We start from the raw sequence: 17,491 nt of genomic DNA, 5'->3' as shown, positions 1-17,491 counted from the left end.
AGACTTGTTCTGTGTGGTCTTGTATGCTACTGTCCTGTGTGGGCCGAACCACCTAAATGGATTCCCGACGATTTGTGTCGTTTGGTATTAATAAAGACTTGACTAGGCTTTCTATCTATCTAGACTAGATATATCCCTTGTCATTTATCCCTCGTCTTGTCGATTAGTTTGTTTATGTGACGATTTCAAAAACTTTTTTGGTTTTGTTTAAAGCATGCTACACGCGATTGGTTGGTTAGATTGGTGGCATGGAGAGCAAATTAAAATGATTCCCGCTTAAATACGAACGTTCTAGATGTAGCCTATAAATACTCCCGCTTATCATCACTTGATATCCAAACCACTACGGCGTTTCGATTTCTGAACTGAAAAGGGGTGGGTTCGTACAACACCGGGTGCCCAGTTACAGCCGCGATTAATACTTCAGCCGACATTTTGTTCAGTGAGTGAATAAAGGTAGGTAGGAACCAAAGTGCCTGCCGATGTTCCCTGGGATCCACGCAAGCGAAGAGCGTCTACATTCCGATTGGCTGTCAGTGTTTGGCCGCTGAAGCGAATAATAGTCATTTGCATAAAGTTAAAAAGTTTTCAACTTCTTTTTGACGCTCTGGTCGCTCAACTTTGGCCGCTGGTAGCGTTGGTCGCTTTGGTCGCTTTGGTCGCTCTTGCCCATAGAAAGTGAATGACTTCCGGCGATTTGGTCGCTCAATTCGCTTCTGGTGTGGACGGACAGTTAGGAACCAATCAGATCGCTGGATTTAGGCCCCCCGTTGTATAATCTTGTATAAATCATGCTTTAACTGAGAGATAGACATTGGCTGATAGACTGATGTCATTGGAGGGATGTCTGTCTGATCCTCTGAGCTGTTGAATAACAATGGGACATGGTCTGGAGCCTGGTCCCCCCCCCCCCCCCCCCCTGCTGGTACATTTCGTTCCACTAATATCAACATTTGGCAAATATCCTTTTAAACCTTCATTATTTTCTACAACAATAACAGCTTGTTCGTGAGCGGAGTCCGCTGCATTCCGGCGAACTCGTCATAATGGCATGTGAGCACATGTTAAACAGTTGGGGTGTGTAAGCTTTTCTGGTTATTTTATCAACGATAATCGCAGCAACATAGCAGCCATATGACTTGCTCTATAAAAGTTTTGCACTTAATTTCCGCCAAAGCTTCACAGTGGAATGCTGTAGAACAGAGTAGAACACTACATTCCTGTGACATACTGTATATCTTCGTATAAAAATAGGAAGGGGGACCTAGAGCGAAGGAGGGAGCATTGAAGGAGAGGGAGGGAGAACGCTGGATACAGCACATCTTTCCATCCTACGTTCCCCACTCGCATTTGAGGAAATTGGAACTCTGTTAAGCCCATATACCTGGGAAGATGCCTACGATGCGCCACGCACGTTGCCTCAAAGGAAACGGACTGACTGCTGAGAACGACCGAGAGTATTCCTGAATAAACGAGGGACACCTGACCAAGTGAGTTGGATTAGTGGCGTTTCTTGGGTCACTTTATTCTTTTTGGCCCACTTTTCTGAATAGGTGAACAATTTGACTCTAGAAATGGAAAGGTAACAGCTAACAGATAGTTCTGAAATGGCTCTTTACAAAACGATGTTAGGCATAGCCTACACTAAATAATTAAGTGGGTGTCTGTCTTTGGAGAAAGAGAGCAAGACAGAGACAGAGAGACAAAGAGAAAGCAACACACATACACAGAAACACGCACTCGTTTTTACACTGGCAAATATGCCAGTTTTGGAGGTTTCACTTTGATGTAATGCGATTAGACCGCTTAGCGGTTCCAGGGGCGGAACTTGGGTACAGGTGTTGGCTCGACAACAGATACAACGCAGCGACATCAGCACATTTCTATTGAACTACATCATAGCATCCAGCTGGAACCCCGGAGCTCGCACACTGGTGTGGCAACCCACTGTGGTGTGGCAGATAGGGTTTTTTCGGACTTTTCCGAAGTTTTGCGTAAAGTTACGTCCACACTGAACGCGCGCGTACGATTACACGCGTACCGCGCCTAATCTGATACGTGATCATTGTGTGTATGGCAAGCCCTGTGGTATGGCAAGCCGTCCCCGCCAGAAAACGCCATAATTTAGTGCATTTGAAGTGTTTGCGCCCAATCGCTGAACAAGACAAGCAGACCAAATCAGTTCAGCACAGATCTCCTCTCATTTGGCGTTAGTTGTAGCGTCATATTTCATTTCATTTCATTTATTTAAAGGACAGTGCACATTGATCAACATTTCTGTAAATGCGCCAGTGTTGGCCAGCAGGCTAATTTTCAACTGTAGTCCTTTGGCAAGATGTTACACTAGGCACATGGTGGCGGAAAATAAAATAACATATTAAATCACACAGCAATTGATATACAGTAATAAAACTTAATGCCATAGGTCTGGCTCCATTAAAACATTAAAACATAAGACATATAACCATACAGCCATAGAACCCTGAAGGGATCAATAAAGTAACCAACTATCCATCTTACTACAGGACAGCTAAAGTATAGAGGCAGACAAACATTAATGTATTATGAGAGGTGCTCACATTTTTGTATGGTCAAAAGCCAGCCCTTAAGATGGTGTGTGAATGTATGGTGTGAGGTGGAGTTTCTAATGTCCACTGGCAATTGGTTCCATAGTTTAGAGGCTCTCACAGAAAAGCATAATTGGCCAAAGGTGGAATTACAGATATAATTCGGTCGCACATATCCATAATTCACATGGTGGATATCTGCAATTGAATCCTAGATATCTTTAATGAGTAACCCCATAGACATGAATGGCAAACGTGACGTCATTTCTCCTAGGAGGAATGTCCTTGTGGATATCTGAAATGACCATTGTGGACAGGAAGAATGTAGTTGCGGATATCCAAAATGTTCTTTTGACTAGGCGAAACTCAATTACAGATATATCTGCAACACATCCAGTCTAGCGAATTTATGTCAAATTGGCTTGCAATATTATGACGTTTGAGATATCTTTAACTTTCATTCTGCCTAGCCAAAACTGAATTATCGATATCTGCAATTGTTATTTAAGACGTGTGACGAGGTGAATGTCGTTTTCCGTGACATCATTGCAGATATCTGTAATTCAGTTTTGCCTAGTCAAAACTGAATTACAGATATCTCTAGGCCTATCTGTTGTTTCGAAAAGTCACAATTACATTACAGATATCTTGAATGAAAATTTCAACTATTCAAAATGTAATTACGACTAGTCAGAATGATGTGGTTGATATCTACAATGTTAAAGGTGCCATGGCATGAAAATCTCACTTTATGAGGTTTTCTAACATAAATATGAGTTCCCCTAGGCTGCCTATGGTCCCCCAGTGGCTAAAACTTGCGTTTGGTGTAAAACGAGCACTAGGCCTAGGTGTTCTGCTCACCTTTGAAAAAACGGAGGCTAGAATATTTACAGAACACGGCTAAAGGCTGTGTACGCCTTGCCATTGCGATGCATCCACTGTAAACAGAGGGCATGGTACCGTGGCTGTAAGTTGCTCAGGGCCACACCCCCACCCTCCTCCTTGACCCGCCTCGCTCCTCCTCATTTGCGTTATAGTTACAGACACCAAAACAGCGCATTTGGGGGAAGCTCAATGTGCGACTGGCTCGGAGTGGCTGTAACTCTGCACCACGGCTGAATTTCGGGAACGTCTTTGAATGCTGTAGTTAAAATAGCATGTCATGGCGCCTTTAATTTCGGATAGAAGAACTTGTTGATAACTAGTTGATAAATAACCATTAAGCCTGCCATACACCACAGTGTCCGGCTCCGGGGTTGCAGCTGGATGCTACTCAACTGGAGTGCTGGCGAAATCCGCAAGCTGCTGACCATCATGGTAGAGCAGGTGATGCAGTCGCATTTAACGAAGACGGGGAAAGATAGTGCGATCTACGAGAAACCACCAGAGGAACTTTCCTTATGAGGCTTTTGGTGTCATAACTGGTCGGCAAAATAATGAATATGTTGGCGTTTTTGCAGTTGTAAATAGTTAATCGTGTTTGCAGTCTAAACTCAGATGAATGCTCATTCTTGCATGCGAGTGTCTTGAATCATAAAAAAAAAAACACCGGAGAATGTTTGGCTCCTCGACGAAGGGGGATTTTACCCCTTTTTTAAAACACAGGCATTCAATTTGCAGGGCGTGCCAACACAGGCAGTGAAATTGTAGGGTTGACTTAGTGTTGATTGCGTGACTGTACAGGTGTAGGTACCACATCGGCCAAGCTGGTAACAAATACAAATGTAAATAAATTGTTTCCGAAAACGGAATTGACCTGCAAGCTGATTATTGGATAAACGAATTTCCCAATCCCAGGAGTCTTTGCTCCATTCTACATCAATTCAAGAACAAACAAATTAAAGTAAACTGTAGTTCGTATTATTTATTTATGGCCATGAAAGTTCTGTAACGCCTGAATAATGAAGAATTAAATGAAGTAAAATAAATAATATAAAAAAACAAATGAATGAGACATAGAGAGTAAGCAAGTGGTATAAATATTGGTTGGATGTTCTCAAGACACATATTGTTTATTTCGGGGTATTTCACGGCGTCTTGACGGGAATAAATTATGCTCAGGACCGGCTTGCAGACGCCTCGCGGCCGCTCACAACTGTGGGCCGGTCCAACTGACTTCGCAGGCCGCTACACAATTGTGGGCCGGTCCACCTGACCTCGCTGGCCGGCCGGCCGACCGGGAAATCTCCCGATCGTCCCGACGGCCACTCCGCCTCTGCTCTACAGGTTTACCAGCCTCCACACCTCTCTACTGGACAGTGACCAGCCTCCACGCCTCTCTACTGGACAGTGACCAGCCTCCATTCTCTACTGGATACTGGCCAGCCTCCACTCCTCTCCACATGACAGTGACCAGCCTCCAGGCCCTCTACAGGATATCCAGCCTCCAGTCTCTAAAGGACAGTGACTTCCAGTCTCTTCTACAGGATCGTGAAAGCATCCTCGTTACTTGGAATGTGATGGAGCCAGTGATGTGAACTGTGACATGCTGGAAGTTTTGTGGTTGTTCTGTCTGCCTATCCTCGGGCAGCCACTCTCCTATCCGCTATGCAGCCAAGAGAGGATCGACATTGTTGACCGTACAAAAAACGAGCTGTCCAAGGTAAACTCTTCATGGGGCGCAGTAGTAGATCCTGCAGTAAGTCAGTCAGAATGGTGCTGTGTGATCAGCAGTTGACCGGTATAAATCTCATGTCCCTCAATGCCTAACCTCTAACCCTCCATGCACGTTCAGCAAGTCTTGTAGAAACTTTACAGCTTCAATATAGAAAAAGTCACACTGCACAAACACACACTGCACAAATACACACTGAATAATTACACACTGCAACATGTGCACTGACTGTATTTTGTGTTTTGGTCGGTCCTAGGTGTCGGAGGGGGTGAACCTCACTCTGTACACGCCCACCACCACCGACATGGTAAGCTTCCTGCTCTAATGTAGGGTTTCCCACTTTTGAAAATGGCAATGACTAATGAGTATTATTCACCATTGGCCTCGTGAGAGGAGTATAACTGCAAGCTAATGAATGTACCTGACCATAATCCCTCAATCACTTCATTTGAGGACTATTACCCATATTAATCAATGGGATCTGCTATGGGACTACTTACTACTTACTGCTAAGGTACAGTGGGTTCAGCTATGTGACTGCTAACTGCTATTGTGAAGTAGGTTCTGCTATGGATCTACATACTGCAAGCTGGTGATGAGCAGTGGGTTCAGCTATGTGACTGTTTACAGGGGTGCGTGCGTGTTTGTGTGCATGTGTCTGTGTGTGTGTGTGTGTGTGTGTGTGTGTGTGTGTGAAACGGCGTCTGTGTGAGTCTTCAGCAGAGTTGTGGAAATGCCTCTCTGAAGTGTTTCTTGGACGAGGCGAAGGTCCTGTATATAGAGCTGGGCGTGGGAGGAGAGTCTCTACAAAAGTTGATCCAGAAAATGAATAGAAGCCTATCACTCCTTTCCAATTACCCTGTGAGGCTGGTCACACAAACCCACTGACACACGCACTGACAGGATGACACATCAATGTTGATATCTTCATCTTCTCTGACTGTCTGCCTCTCTTCCTGTCTGTCAGTCTGTCTGACCGCCTGTGTGTGTGTGTGTGTGTGTGTGTGTGTGTGTGTGTGTGTGTGTGTGTCCAGGTGCCGGAGGCCAGCTGTGAGCTTATGTCCTGTGAGCTTCATCCCGAGATGTCAGCGGATAGTTTCCTCCATAATCTAGGCATATTCTTAATGCAGATGAACTCTTCCTACTGTAGGAAGAGGTAGGTAGCGGGGGAAGCAATGCTGTTTCCCTTGAGTTGCTTTTTTCTACAACTCAAAATACACACAAACAACAGCTGCAATGATGGAGGCTTGTTGGAGGAGGAGGATGGGTGACAAGCTGATATAAAGACTATAACCGCTATTGGTTAGGGTTTGTTATTGGTTTAGGTTCAGTTTCACACATTCCATTCCATTCAATTATGGGATGAGTATATATTTTATTTAACTGCTTAGATAATGACTGGTACATATACATTTCAGCACAAACTGCCAATCATATGGTATGTTAATAAAATCTGTGGTGTTATATTTCCTGGTTTCTTATATTTATTATATTGGTAACAGGATAATAACAAAAGGGAATTGATTAATGCTTAGAAAGTAATATAAACCAAATCCATCTCAATTAAGGGACTAAGGGAAAAAAACACATTTGAACACCGAAACTCGGTTCCAGTAGGTAACCGTTTCCGACGTAAACGGTAGTACCGAGATCGAATAAGAACGCACATTTCGGTGCCTCATAACGGTGCCTGACTATTTTTAACGTCCCCTGCCCCGCCCCCATGGTGTCGCGGCGTCAACTTGCGTTAGTGCTGGGCGCTATACAGTTTTACACTGATAAGGTGTGTGTACTTTCGTTGTAATATGATTTTTTATATACCGCCACACCGGTGTATTTGATGAGCCTGGCTCCGCCCGCCTAAGTACTTCCGCTCAATTTGAATTTCCCTTCAGTACTAGGTCTGGACCTGCTGTATGTATTTTGGTTTTCTGGTGCCGCCACAGCGGCCACCAATCTGCGAACAGAGGACGTGTCTGAGAACAATGACGATAAAGTCGTACGCCAGTTTGAGTTGTTGTTGTAGGTCGGTAGTTGATTTACAATGTGCAATATTTCCCTGGTAAATTAAATTCGACGAACAAAACCTGCAGCTGTCGTTGACGGACATTTTCGTGCATACGCGCAAGGTGTTTGGTTTGTGTACATCCTGCGCGTGATTCCCGGCGCATGACATACGTCACAACCAAACGTTAGCGATTGGTTATGGCAGATCCAGAGTGGCACTGGGCAGATCCAATCATTTTAAACTTCAACAGACACCCGCCTTCAAGTGAGTTAACGTTTGTCAATTGATTAGGTCCAGACTCTCTGTACAAATGAAATGAAATGAAGTGAAGTACGAGAGTCTGGTAGAACCAGGCTAGTATTTGATTACACAACGTTCGGAATTCGGAGCCGCGCGACACTGACGGGACCCTTTTTCAAAGTTGCGCTTCGCACGCATGGTACGACTACGACTGCGTTTTTCTTCATAAGTCCATTGCCGCGTTCCAATATCCATACTACCCGTACTTACTAGCCTAAGTTTGAGTACGTAGGGCGTTCCGATTCAGATCGGGCGAAAATAATTGTACTGAAAGGAGCCGGTGTAGTACCATATCGGCTCGGCTTCCAGATCGGCTCGGGGTCCGTCGTCTGCTGATTACGTTACACAATATCATTGGCTGTACGCTTGAATGGGCGTACATTGTGATTGGCTGTACGTCGGACAGTTGTGATTGGCTGTTTTGTGCTGTAGCTCTGGCTGTAGTCATAGCAACCACGAGGCAACAGGGAGCACATGTGTGAGCGCGAGTAGGTCTATGGCTGTTTCCCAAAGTGAAGGCTGCAGCCTTGCTAGGACGCGTCCTTGCTAGTCGCGTCCTATGGAGATGAGACTAGAGTGCTAGCTCGAGTGCTTCCTAGCGTTTGTAACGTTCAGACTTTGGAACGACTGGGTAGTGTGGAAGCGCTTCCGCTTCCGCTTTTTAATACTGCGTGTCCGCTTGTAAACACATGTGCGCTTATGAATAAAACATGGCAGCAATCAAGCTGATCGATATTTATTTGACTTTTGTCTGTTATGAATGTGGTCATGTGTCCTTCGCATGGAGCCTCTTTGGGGAAGTCACAAAAGCTTTGTTGCGGTTGATCGAATCGTCTTTATTAAAAGGAAAATCCATTCAATTTTTATAAAACTAAGTGAAATGTTCTGAGAACTTAATTCATGCAACACATTTACAGTACGGTTGATTACTATTATGCAGGGGGACAAAGAAAGATGATAAACATGTATTTATTTGGATATATTATTTAACTGATCTGATTCATTCATTCATATATGCCTACAATCTACCAGTGCTTTGAACACATAAGTATATCTTATAAAATACAATTATATACGTTCATTCAAAATTACAAACATTGCAAATGATCGGTTGTGCATTAATTTTACAACATTGGATAGTGGCACTATCCCTTCCACCGGTAAACAAATGTTTGCGCGCCACCCTAAGGCGCACAAAAGGCTCCGTTTGCTGGGCTGACCCTAAAAAAAACGATTCAACACAAACATAAATAGGTATACATAAATAATGTAATCTTCTGAGCGAGTAAATGGACATTGGTGACAGTGGTGTTTGACACCAGCTACGTCCATGCAAAATATAGCAACGTATCATTAAGTTGCAAAAACGTTTGAAAAGTGGCACAGGTCTTTAGGCTTGACTATTTGCATTAACATGATGAATCTATAAAAAGCAATACGGCACAAAATATTTCTGAAAACGAATATAACTTCACTTCATTTGAACGTGTACTGCTCTGCAATTTTCAAGAACCCGCCCAGTGAACGCAGAGGATTGTGGGTAGTTTTGGCTCGTCTAGGATGCAGCGACGCATCCTTTAAAAATCTCGGAATTCTCAAAAACAAAGGACGCAAAAATGGCGCGGCTTTCGAGTGTCCTCAACATTGGAACAGTGCTTGTCGGCGTTCTATGACGTAGCGTCCTTTTCGAAGGGTCCTCACCGGCAGCAATAAACAAGTGCTGCAAAGGCGGGAACAAGGGGCACTGGGTAACCCGCCGGGAAAAAGATGGGGTGCGAAAGCACTCGCCCTGCATATCGTCAGATACGGGGGCGAGAGGCGGGGCCGGCATGGGAATCCCTTTGATGGCCGCCGCCTCACCCATGATCTCCCGGAAGAGATCGGTCATCCGGCGCGGACCCTCGTGTTGTATGACGGTGGCGGTTGTAACCCGAGAGCGGGAAAAACCGGACGCCGAGTCGCCGAAGACGTCGTCCAGGGAGGCGTCGATGATGCCATCGTCGACGTCAGGTCCGAATAGGTCGATGGCGTCAGCCATTTCCACCGCAGGGGAAAAGAAGAGATGCCTGGAGAGGATCCCCTCTTCAGGCAGCTCCCGGCAGGCGACACAGGAGACGGGGGCCGCCATAGCAGCCGCGGCGTGGTCGGCGCCGAGGCACCAAAAGCACGCCAAGTGCCCGTCACCCGGTGCCAGGGAGGCGGGACAGGAGGCGCATAGGAGTCCTGAAAAGGACCTAGCTCTAGGAGCGCTCTCAGGTGGCCCTGAAAAGGGCCGTTTGTCCGCGGCCTCGCCCGAGCCGCTGCCACCGGCTTGGGAGATCCGTGTTGAAGTTCTCATCTTCTTAATAGTAGTTCTCAATTTCTCGCTGATAAGCACAAGTGCTGAAAGAAAAGGGAGGATGAGCGACGGTATACACCGCGTTATATAGACACGATACCGTGGGAAATGTGGGCGGTGCCCACGCTGATAGGTGCATAGTTTGAATTTTCAGCGCGCGCGGGCGCGCGCACGGGACAAGCCCATAAGGCGAAGCCTAGACGGCGTAGCCTACATGAAATAGAACAGCCAGAGTGTCTAGTTTCGGTTTGTGTTGCCAGATTGGGCATATGTCCCGTTTTTCCAGCCTAACGTGATTCAAAGTAGCCAAATCAGGCTGAAAATGTGCCCAATCTGGCAACACGAACGGCTTATCTTAACAGCCAAGATGATTCCGAGGGATTTTTTGTTTTTAGAAGAAAACTATCCATACAGATAGGTTGGGAATGGTCTATGTTCAAAATGAAAGATCATTACAGGCTCTTTAATTTAAGCCATAAAAAACCTTATTGCTGCAGATAGCTATTGTGTGACGTAATCAGCAGACGACGGACCCCGAGCCGATCTGGAAGCCGAGCCGATATGGTACTTACACCGGACCTGTAAACGCTGTCTTTTAAATGTGCATGCGCGTTTCACTCATTCCCATGTTATTCCCAAGTATTAACGATCTCCTTTTGTTTTTCTAATCTATGAATAATAATCGAATGTACAAAGATTGATCAGATAATATTTGTGGCTTTAGATTGATGGCTAACGTGAGCTAATAAACGTTAGAAGGGGGGGGGGGGGGGCTTTCATCACTATAGGATTCGTTTTGTAGGGGATAATTACATTAACATATGTGAAAACAAAAATATATGTGTTACCAAGCGTTTTATTGTTGCCTATACTTGGGTAATATATAAAAGAAGAATCGGTTAATTCCATTCACTGAACGGGGCGATCCACATTATTTCCAGCGCTCCCAACAGAGTCAAAACAGCGACCCACACGCAGACACTTTCGTTCTCCTCCTTCAGAATAAGAGTCCCTAACAGGAACTGGGTTACACATGCGTTCATCAGTGCTTTTAGACGTGTTTCCAATGGCTTTGTTTGTGCGTTCAATGAAATCAAAACAAAAACGGATTGATGCTTCTTTTTATGTCCATGATCGAGCCCCGTTTATAAACAACCCTTCCGGGTTTTGTCTGTTGGCTTATGACCATAGGCGTCGATTACGCCGGGGACGCTGCGGACGCGTCCCCACCAGATTTCATCACGATACATTTTGTACCCACCACTTGTAAAACGCTGCTTATGAGATAACAAAAAGTTTATGTGTATTTCTCTCATAACTTTTTGTCATTATTAAAGAGAGGCCTGATTCTCAGATATGCATGTTGGATGGCTAGGGTGTAGGTCTGGGAAGAACTTCAGGCCAAAATCTTGCAAGCGAGCCGCTGGGACGACGCTGAAGTTGGCATCCGATTCGCAGCATCCGATTCGGCTTGAAAACCACTTAGAATCTTCAAATCGGTCCTGATTGAAAACCACTACACCTAGACTCTTCAAATTTGGACTACATTATCACAGTGAGGCTATACATTATGTAAAACATAGTTTCAGATTTGTGAAACCTTTACCCTATTTGTGAAAATGCAATACAGGCTTATTTGAATGCTTTTTAGGGGTCCAGACCGCATTGCATTTTCACAAATAGGTTAAAGGTTTCACAAATCTGAAACTATGCTTTACATAATGTATAGCCTCACTGTGATAATTTAGTCCAGATTTGAAGAGTCTAGGTGTAGTGGTTTTTAATCAGGATCAGTTCTAATGCGGTCTGGACCCCTAAAAAGCATTAAAATGAGCCTGTATTGCATTTTCACAAATAGAAAAAAGGTTTCACAAATCTGTAACTATGTTTATTATAATGTATAGCCTCACTGTGATAATTTAGTCCAGATTTGAAGAGTCTAGGTGTAGTGGTTTTCAATCAGGACCGATTTAAAGTGGACCAGCTGCTGAATCGGATGCTGCGAATCGGATGCCAACTTCAGCGTCATGCCGCTGGGTGAGGTGCAACGAGATGGAGCACTTGCTGAGTCATTTCCTGTAGGGCTGGAGCCACAGGTTGAAGCGTATGCGTCCTTTGAGACCCCCTTTGATATATAAGAGACCCCAAGGTACAGCTCACTTAAATGTTGTCGACTCAGTCACCTATTGCATCACTTCCTTTAGGGCTTCGGCCTCCTAATTGATCATAATAGTATATGCCGTGTTCTTTTTGGAAAAAGGCTGCCGAGTCAGATTCACTTTAACTCACTTTATTTAGTAAAGGTTTGGACCAGCATACATGAAGCAAAAAGAGGGGAATTGTACAAACACGCGTGGAGATACACGTCAAGTTCAAGTTCAAGTGTACTTTATTGTCAAAAATCTATGTAACAGGGCTAGCACAGAAGTTTGAAATTGCGTTTGGCCAGACTCCAATGTGTAATTAAAAAAACCATTTAAATAAGACATTGACAATAATCTCACACACACACACACACACACACACACACACACACACACACACACACACACACACACACACACACACACACACACACACACACACACACACACACACACACACACACACACACACACACACACACACAGCAGCAGAAGTGCAATCAGTGGTCACAAGGTGCAACAGTAAAGTAAAGTGCAACAGTAAAGTGCCAGTGACATGGTGAAGTTCATGTGGTTTTCTTCAGTGTGTTGATGAGTCTGATGGCTTGTGGAAAGAAGCTGTTACTCAGTCTGCTTGTGCGGGACCGCAGGCTGCGGTACCGCTTCCCTGATGGTAGAAGGGAGAACAGACTGTGAGCTGGATGAGTTGTGTCTTTGATGATGTTCATTGCCCGCTTGGAACAGTGTGAAGTGTACAGTTTCTGAATGGTTGGTAGGGGTGACCTGATGATCTTTTCTGCTGTCCTCACCAACCTCTGCAGTGCCTTCTTGTCTGCAGCTAGACAGCTGCCATGCCAGACAGAGACGTTGCTGGTCAGGATGCTCTCAATAGCACCTCTGAAGAAGGTGGTGAGGGCAGAAGTGGGGAGGTCAGCTCTTCTCATCCTTCTTAGGAAGTAGAGTCGTGTCTGCGCCTTCTTGACCAACGCGGTGGTGTTGGTAGTCCATGAGAGGTCATTCGTGATGTGCACTCCCAGGAACTTTGTGCTTTTCACAGACTCTACTGCACTGCCGTTGATGATGAGTGGGATGTGTGTTGGTTGTTCCTTCCTGAAGTCTACAGTAATTTATTTTGTTTTGTTGACGTTGAGAAGCAGATTGTTCCTCTCACACCAGTTGATGAGTAGCTGTACCTCCTCTCTGTATGCTGAGTCATCATTGTCTTTGATGAGGCCCACCATTGTTGTGTCATCTGCAAATTTGATGATGTGATTCGTTTCAAATTTGGCACAGCAGTCGTGGGTCATCAGCGTGAACAGCAGGGGGGATAGCAGACATCCTTGCGGCACCCCCGTGTTTATGATGGTGGTCGCTGAGGAGTTGTTTCCGACTCTGACTGTCTGCGGTCTGTTAGTAAGAAAGTCCATCAGCTTGTCCACCAGATTTTGGGGGATGACGGTGTTGAACGCAGAGCTGAAGTCTATGAACAACATCCGTGCGTGACTGTTTTTGTTCTCCAGATGAGCCAGGCAGAGGTGGAGTGCTGTTGCTATGGCGTCATCAGTGGAGCGCTTGGGGCGGTAGGCAAATTGGTATGGATCCAGAGTAGTGGGGAGGGTGGATGTTAGGTGGGCCTTTACCAGTCTCTCAAAGCACTTCATCATGATGGGGGTGAGTGCTATGGGTCTGTAGTCGTTCAGTGATGATACCGGTGACTTCTTGGGTAGGTAGGTACCTAGGTACCTAGGTACCTACCTACTAGGTACTTAGTAGGGCATTCAAAAAGGATGCTTTACCTGGAGCGTTCTAGCCCCCTGGGCTATGGGTTGTAACTTTAATACTGGGCAGGCGTGGACTTAGTTATGTGCCCTGATTGGCTAAGCATGGTGCTGAACTCCCGCCTCTCTGGATGTTGTATGTGTCTCTATGCTGCTCCCTTGTGGCTATGTGTTGGCATTACAACTTGCTTTGTGGTATGGTGCTCACCCCTTGTTGCTATGTGTTGGCATTGCAACTTGTTTTGTGGCCCTGAACTTCTGAGTTCGTCGAACACCTGGGCCGCTCGTAACTGTAGAATTGATACGTGAATGAATGGCTTCTTGTACGGGCCGGACGCCTCCCTATGAGCCGGATCCCTCCTTGGGATGGGAACGAGACCTCTCTAGTCGCCAAGGACATATGTGGCCTGTTGGTATGAATGTGTGAATTACGTTACATATATTTGAATGCCCTCTTTCATATATATGATACCTCCACCACTGGGACGTGGCAACAATTCTCCAAATCCATATGGGGAGGGGGGGGGGATCCTTGTGGACAGTAGGGGTGTACACTCGACATAAATAGGAAGAAAACTCAGGAGAAGTAATTGCATCTCACAAATATTGCATACAAGTCTTTTGGCCATAGTGGATCTAGATCTGTTCCGGAGCATTTCAGCACCTCGGGCAACAGCGCAGGGTTAGGTCCTGCAAAAAATGTCCTGCCCACATACCGTTCAAAATCCACCCAAAATGTCCTAGAAGCAGCCCAAATAAAAAAAGATATTCCACCTTGGCCAATGTTTGAAAGTAATAATATTTGAGGGAATATTTTTTGTTGTTGTTTTAGCAGCGAAATGCATTGTGTGTGTGTGTGTGTGTGTGTGTGTGTGTGTGTGTGTGTGTGTGTGTGTGTGTGTGTGTGTGTGTGTGTGTGTGTGTGTGTGTGTGTGTGTATAACACGCTATTTTGTGTTGATATGCGACGTAATCCAGTGTTCACGAAAACGTTGTCAACGTATGCTTTTGGCGACTGGGTTGGCTGGGTCAGATATTCGTGTTTCTAACAAGATGATATCATTAAAAGTTACATAAAGTAACGGTTTAATAACACAACCGCAGGAAACACGTGAGCTGCTAGTTTAGCGAAAGCAGCGTCCCTAGCAACCCGTCCTGACGTCGTTGAAACATGCGAGCGAGCCGATAAAATCTTCCTAATAACTATAAAACTAAAGATCAGACGTAATCACTGACTAAAGATTATGCAAGTAAAAAGTATATTTCTCGCTAGAAATGTTATTAGAAACAAGTTTAACGGTGATTCGGTCCTAAAATAGGCATATTGCATTTCCCATTCGATTAATAAAGAAAATCAAGCCCGAGCCCGTGCACGTTCTGTCCGAGCCCGGCCCGCCCCGACACATTAACTATGAGCCCGAGCCCGATTTCAACCCGACATATTTTTTAATACATAGGCCTATGTAACTTTGTACACATTTGTTACTAGGTCTACTCTGCTAAATATATAGTAAGGGATAATGTATAGAACGCTGCCCGCTGCCGGGCGATGGTGCCTCGCGGCAACCGGCGGCATGTCGCAGTTCATGTACTTCAGCGAGTCAAAGCCAAAGTTCCTTTCCCCCAATTCCTTCTCAACCATGGCTCAGATAACCCCCACAACAGTCTCTTTGTGGAAATACAAGACACGTCAAAGAACCGACAAGAAACACTTGCGTTACAGTGCGTGCGCACACACACACACACACACACACACACACACACACACACACACACACACACACACACACACACACACACACACACACACACACACACACACACACACACACACACACACACACACACGGCGCTCGCACGGTCGAGTCTCATTGGCGGGCCAACGTCTCTGGGCGGGCCAGGCAGAGTAAGGGGAGGAGCTGAGATTCTTGGTGAGGTCATAAATACAGACGTTCCAAATCAGCGCACTTAAAGGTTGGGTATGGAATTCGCTTCTTTGGCCATTTTTGCAAAATTACTTGAAATCCTTATCATAACCCACTTACAGCCACTGAGTTAGAACTGACAGGAAAATTAAATAAGTCAATGATCTGTGGAACGGGCAGGGCTCGAAAAACTCCAGCCAATGATTTCCAGAGCCACCGAGTTGCATTGGACAGTAAGTACGTCAATCAAACGGTCGTACTGCACTCCCCCTCCCCCGCGCGACCCCTTCGTGCAGTACTCGTGACCCAGAGCAAGCTCCTGTTTGTTGTTATCCTGCGGTAGCTACTGGAACTAGTTAATCCACATTTGGACCTAGCAGTAGAAGACAATTCCATTCGCCATGTTGTTTAACGAAAACCTACGCTAGCCTGGCTCACTCTCGCGCATCTGTGTTCGCGCTCGTTCATGATTGCGCGTCCAGGTACTTGGAATGGGTGGAGTCAGAGTCAGCGTTGAAGGAGAGGGGGTACGACCATTTGAGTTGTGTATTTTCAAAATCTGCTGGTGTTTCGCAAATCCCATACCCAACCTTTAAGCCTCCGTTTTTTCAAAGGCGAGCAGAACAGCTAGTGCTCGTTTTACACCAAACGCAAGTTTTAGCCATTGGGGGACCATAGGCAGGCTAGTGGAACTCATATTTATGTTAGAAAATGGGATGTCATGGGACCTTTAAGTACCGATTCGAGAACCGTTTTAGCACCGGAACCGTTTAAAAAGTACAGAGAAGGCACCGGTATCGGATAAAACCCAAACGATACCCAACCCTTAGTAGAAAGGGAAACCGCACTCTTTATGTCCAATAAGGGAATTGGAAGGTTATGCATGTTTATATTGTCTCACAAAATACGAGTGATGGCATAACATGAGAAGACAGAAAACGCCTGAGTGGACAAACTCATAGCAAGGCTTTATTAAAATTTGACCACAACACGGAAGCTTCTGACGGATGGTTTAATGATGCCAGACTGCAGACTGTCCCTCCAACTTAGGAACACACTTATTATCCATTCCAAGGAGGCTCAGAGCAGTGACCTCCTCCTTTAGGAGACACCCCATCTACCTAAAGGAGACATCAATCTGACCCTGACCCCTCTTCGAGCTCAAAACGGAACATTTAAGTCAGTGTTCTGATAAGTCCCTCAGGCTCCAGTTATGTTGGTGTCCTCCTCCTTGTAAAACATTACGATACAGATATGAATGGTGTTACACACATGTTGTCATCTCCCTGCAGTTTGGCGGGATTAGTCTTTCACACCAGCACCAAACGATATAATTGTAACGCATGTTGCGGTGGGCAGAATGTAGAAGAAATAGTCTCATTGTATGGCGAAGCATGTTGCGCATGCGCGGTTAGAAAAGGCTGCAGCAGTTCAGCTCTCAGGCTTGTCTTTGTTGGGTCCCATGAAGTCCACTCCGTCCACCGGGATGTCCTTCTCCTTAATGGCCCGCTGCACGCACAGCTGGTACCGCTTGAAGCTGTCCCCGCACGGCTCCCCGCTTCGTTCTCCCTTCAAGAAGCTCTCCGCGAACCATCGGTTAAAACACTGGTCGTACTCCCGCTTCAGCTCCGTGCACGCTTCCCCCACACTGTTCATGTCTGGCGGGTTGTTATAGTTAATATATATGTGAATAATATATATCATATATCACTGAATATTACCTGATATCTCAAGGTAAATGGGTAGTTTCGCTGCTAACCTCCAACCTCACACTCACTTCCGTGCTGCCCCTTGAGCACTTTGATCCTATTGGTGGAC

At 45.5% G+C, this 17,491-nt stretch overlaps 1 protein-coding gene and 1 long non-coding RNA gene across 4 annotated transcripts; one reads left to right on the top strand and one right to left on the bottom strand.

Moving 5' to 3' along the window:
* The first annotated feature begins 1,079 nt into the window (after window positions 1–1,079).
* On the top strand, window positions 1,080–6,647 carry LOC115528865 (uncharacterized). Of its 3 annotated transcripts, none has more exons than XR_003973386.1 (5): window positions 1,080–1,490; window positions 4,794–5,169; window positions 5,438–5,488; window positions 5,902–6,042; window positions 6,216–6,647. It is a non-coding gene; the product is annotated as an uncharacterized LOC115528865 (long non-coding RNA). The 3 variants fall into 3 exon arrangements; XR_003973387.1 differs by having other exon boundaries at window positions 6,149–6,647; XR_003973388.1 differs by having other exon boundaries at window positions 5,812–6,042.
* Window positions 6,648–16,622: 9,975 nt separating this feature from the next.
* triap1 (TP53 regulated inhibitor of apoptosis 1) lies at window positions 16,623–17,475 on the bottom strand. The gene has a single exon (XM_030337242.1). It carries the CDS (start codon window positions 17,375–17,377, stop codon window positions 17,105–17,107), a length of 273 nt encoding a protein of 90 aa, XP_030193102.1. The 5' UTR covers window positions 17,378–17,475; the 3' UTR covers window positions 16,623–17,104.
* Window positions 17,476–17,491: the final 16 nt, after the last annotated feature.

Source organism: Gadus morhua, chromosome 16 (assembly GCF_902167405.1).
Source record: "Gadus morhua chromosome 16, gadMor3.0, whole genome shotgun sequence".
Classification (NCBI taxonomy): Eukaryota; Metazoa; Chordata; class Actinopteri; order Gadiformes; family Gadidae; genus Gadus; species Gadus morhua.
This window is presented reverse-complemented; position numbering and strand designations above follow the sequence as displayed.

What these genes read in the sequence shown, in the direction of transcription:
- triap1 (XM_030337242.1), bottom strand. Translation starts at nt 17,377, where the DNA reads ATGATATATATTATTCACATATATATTAACTATAACAACCCGCCAGAC.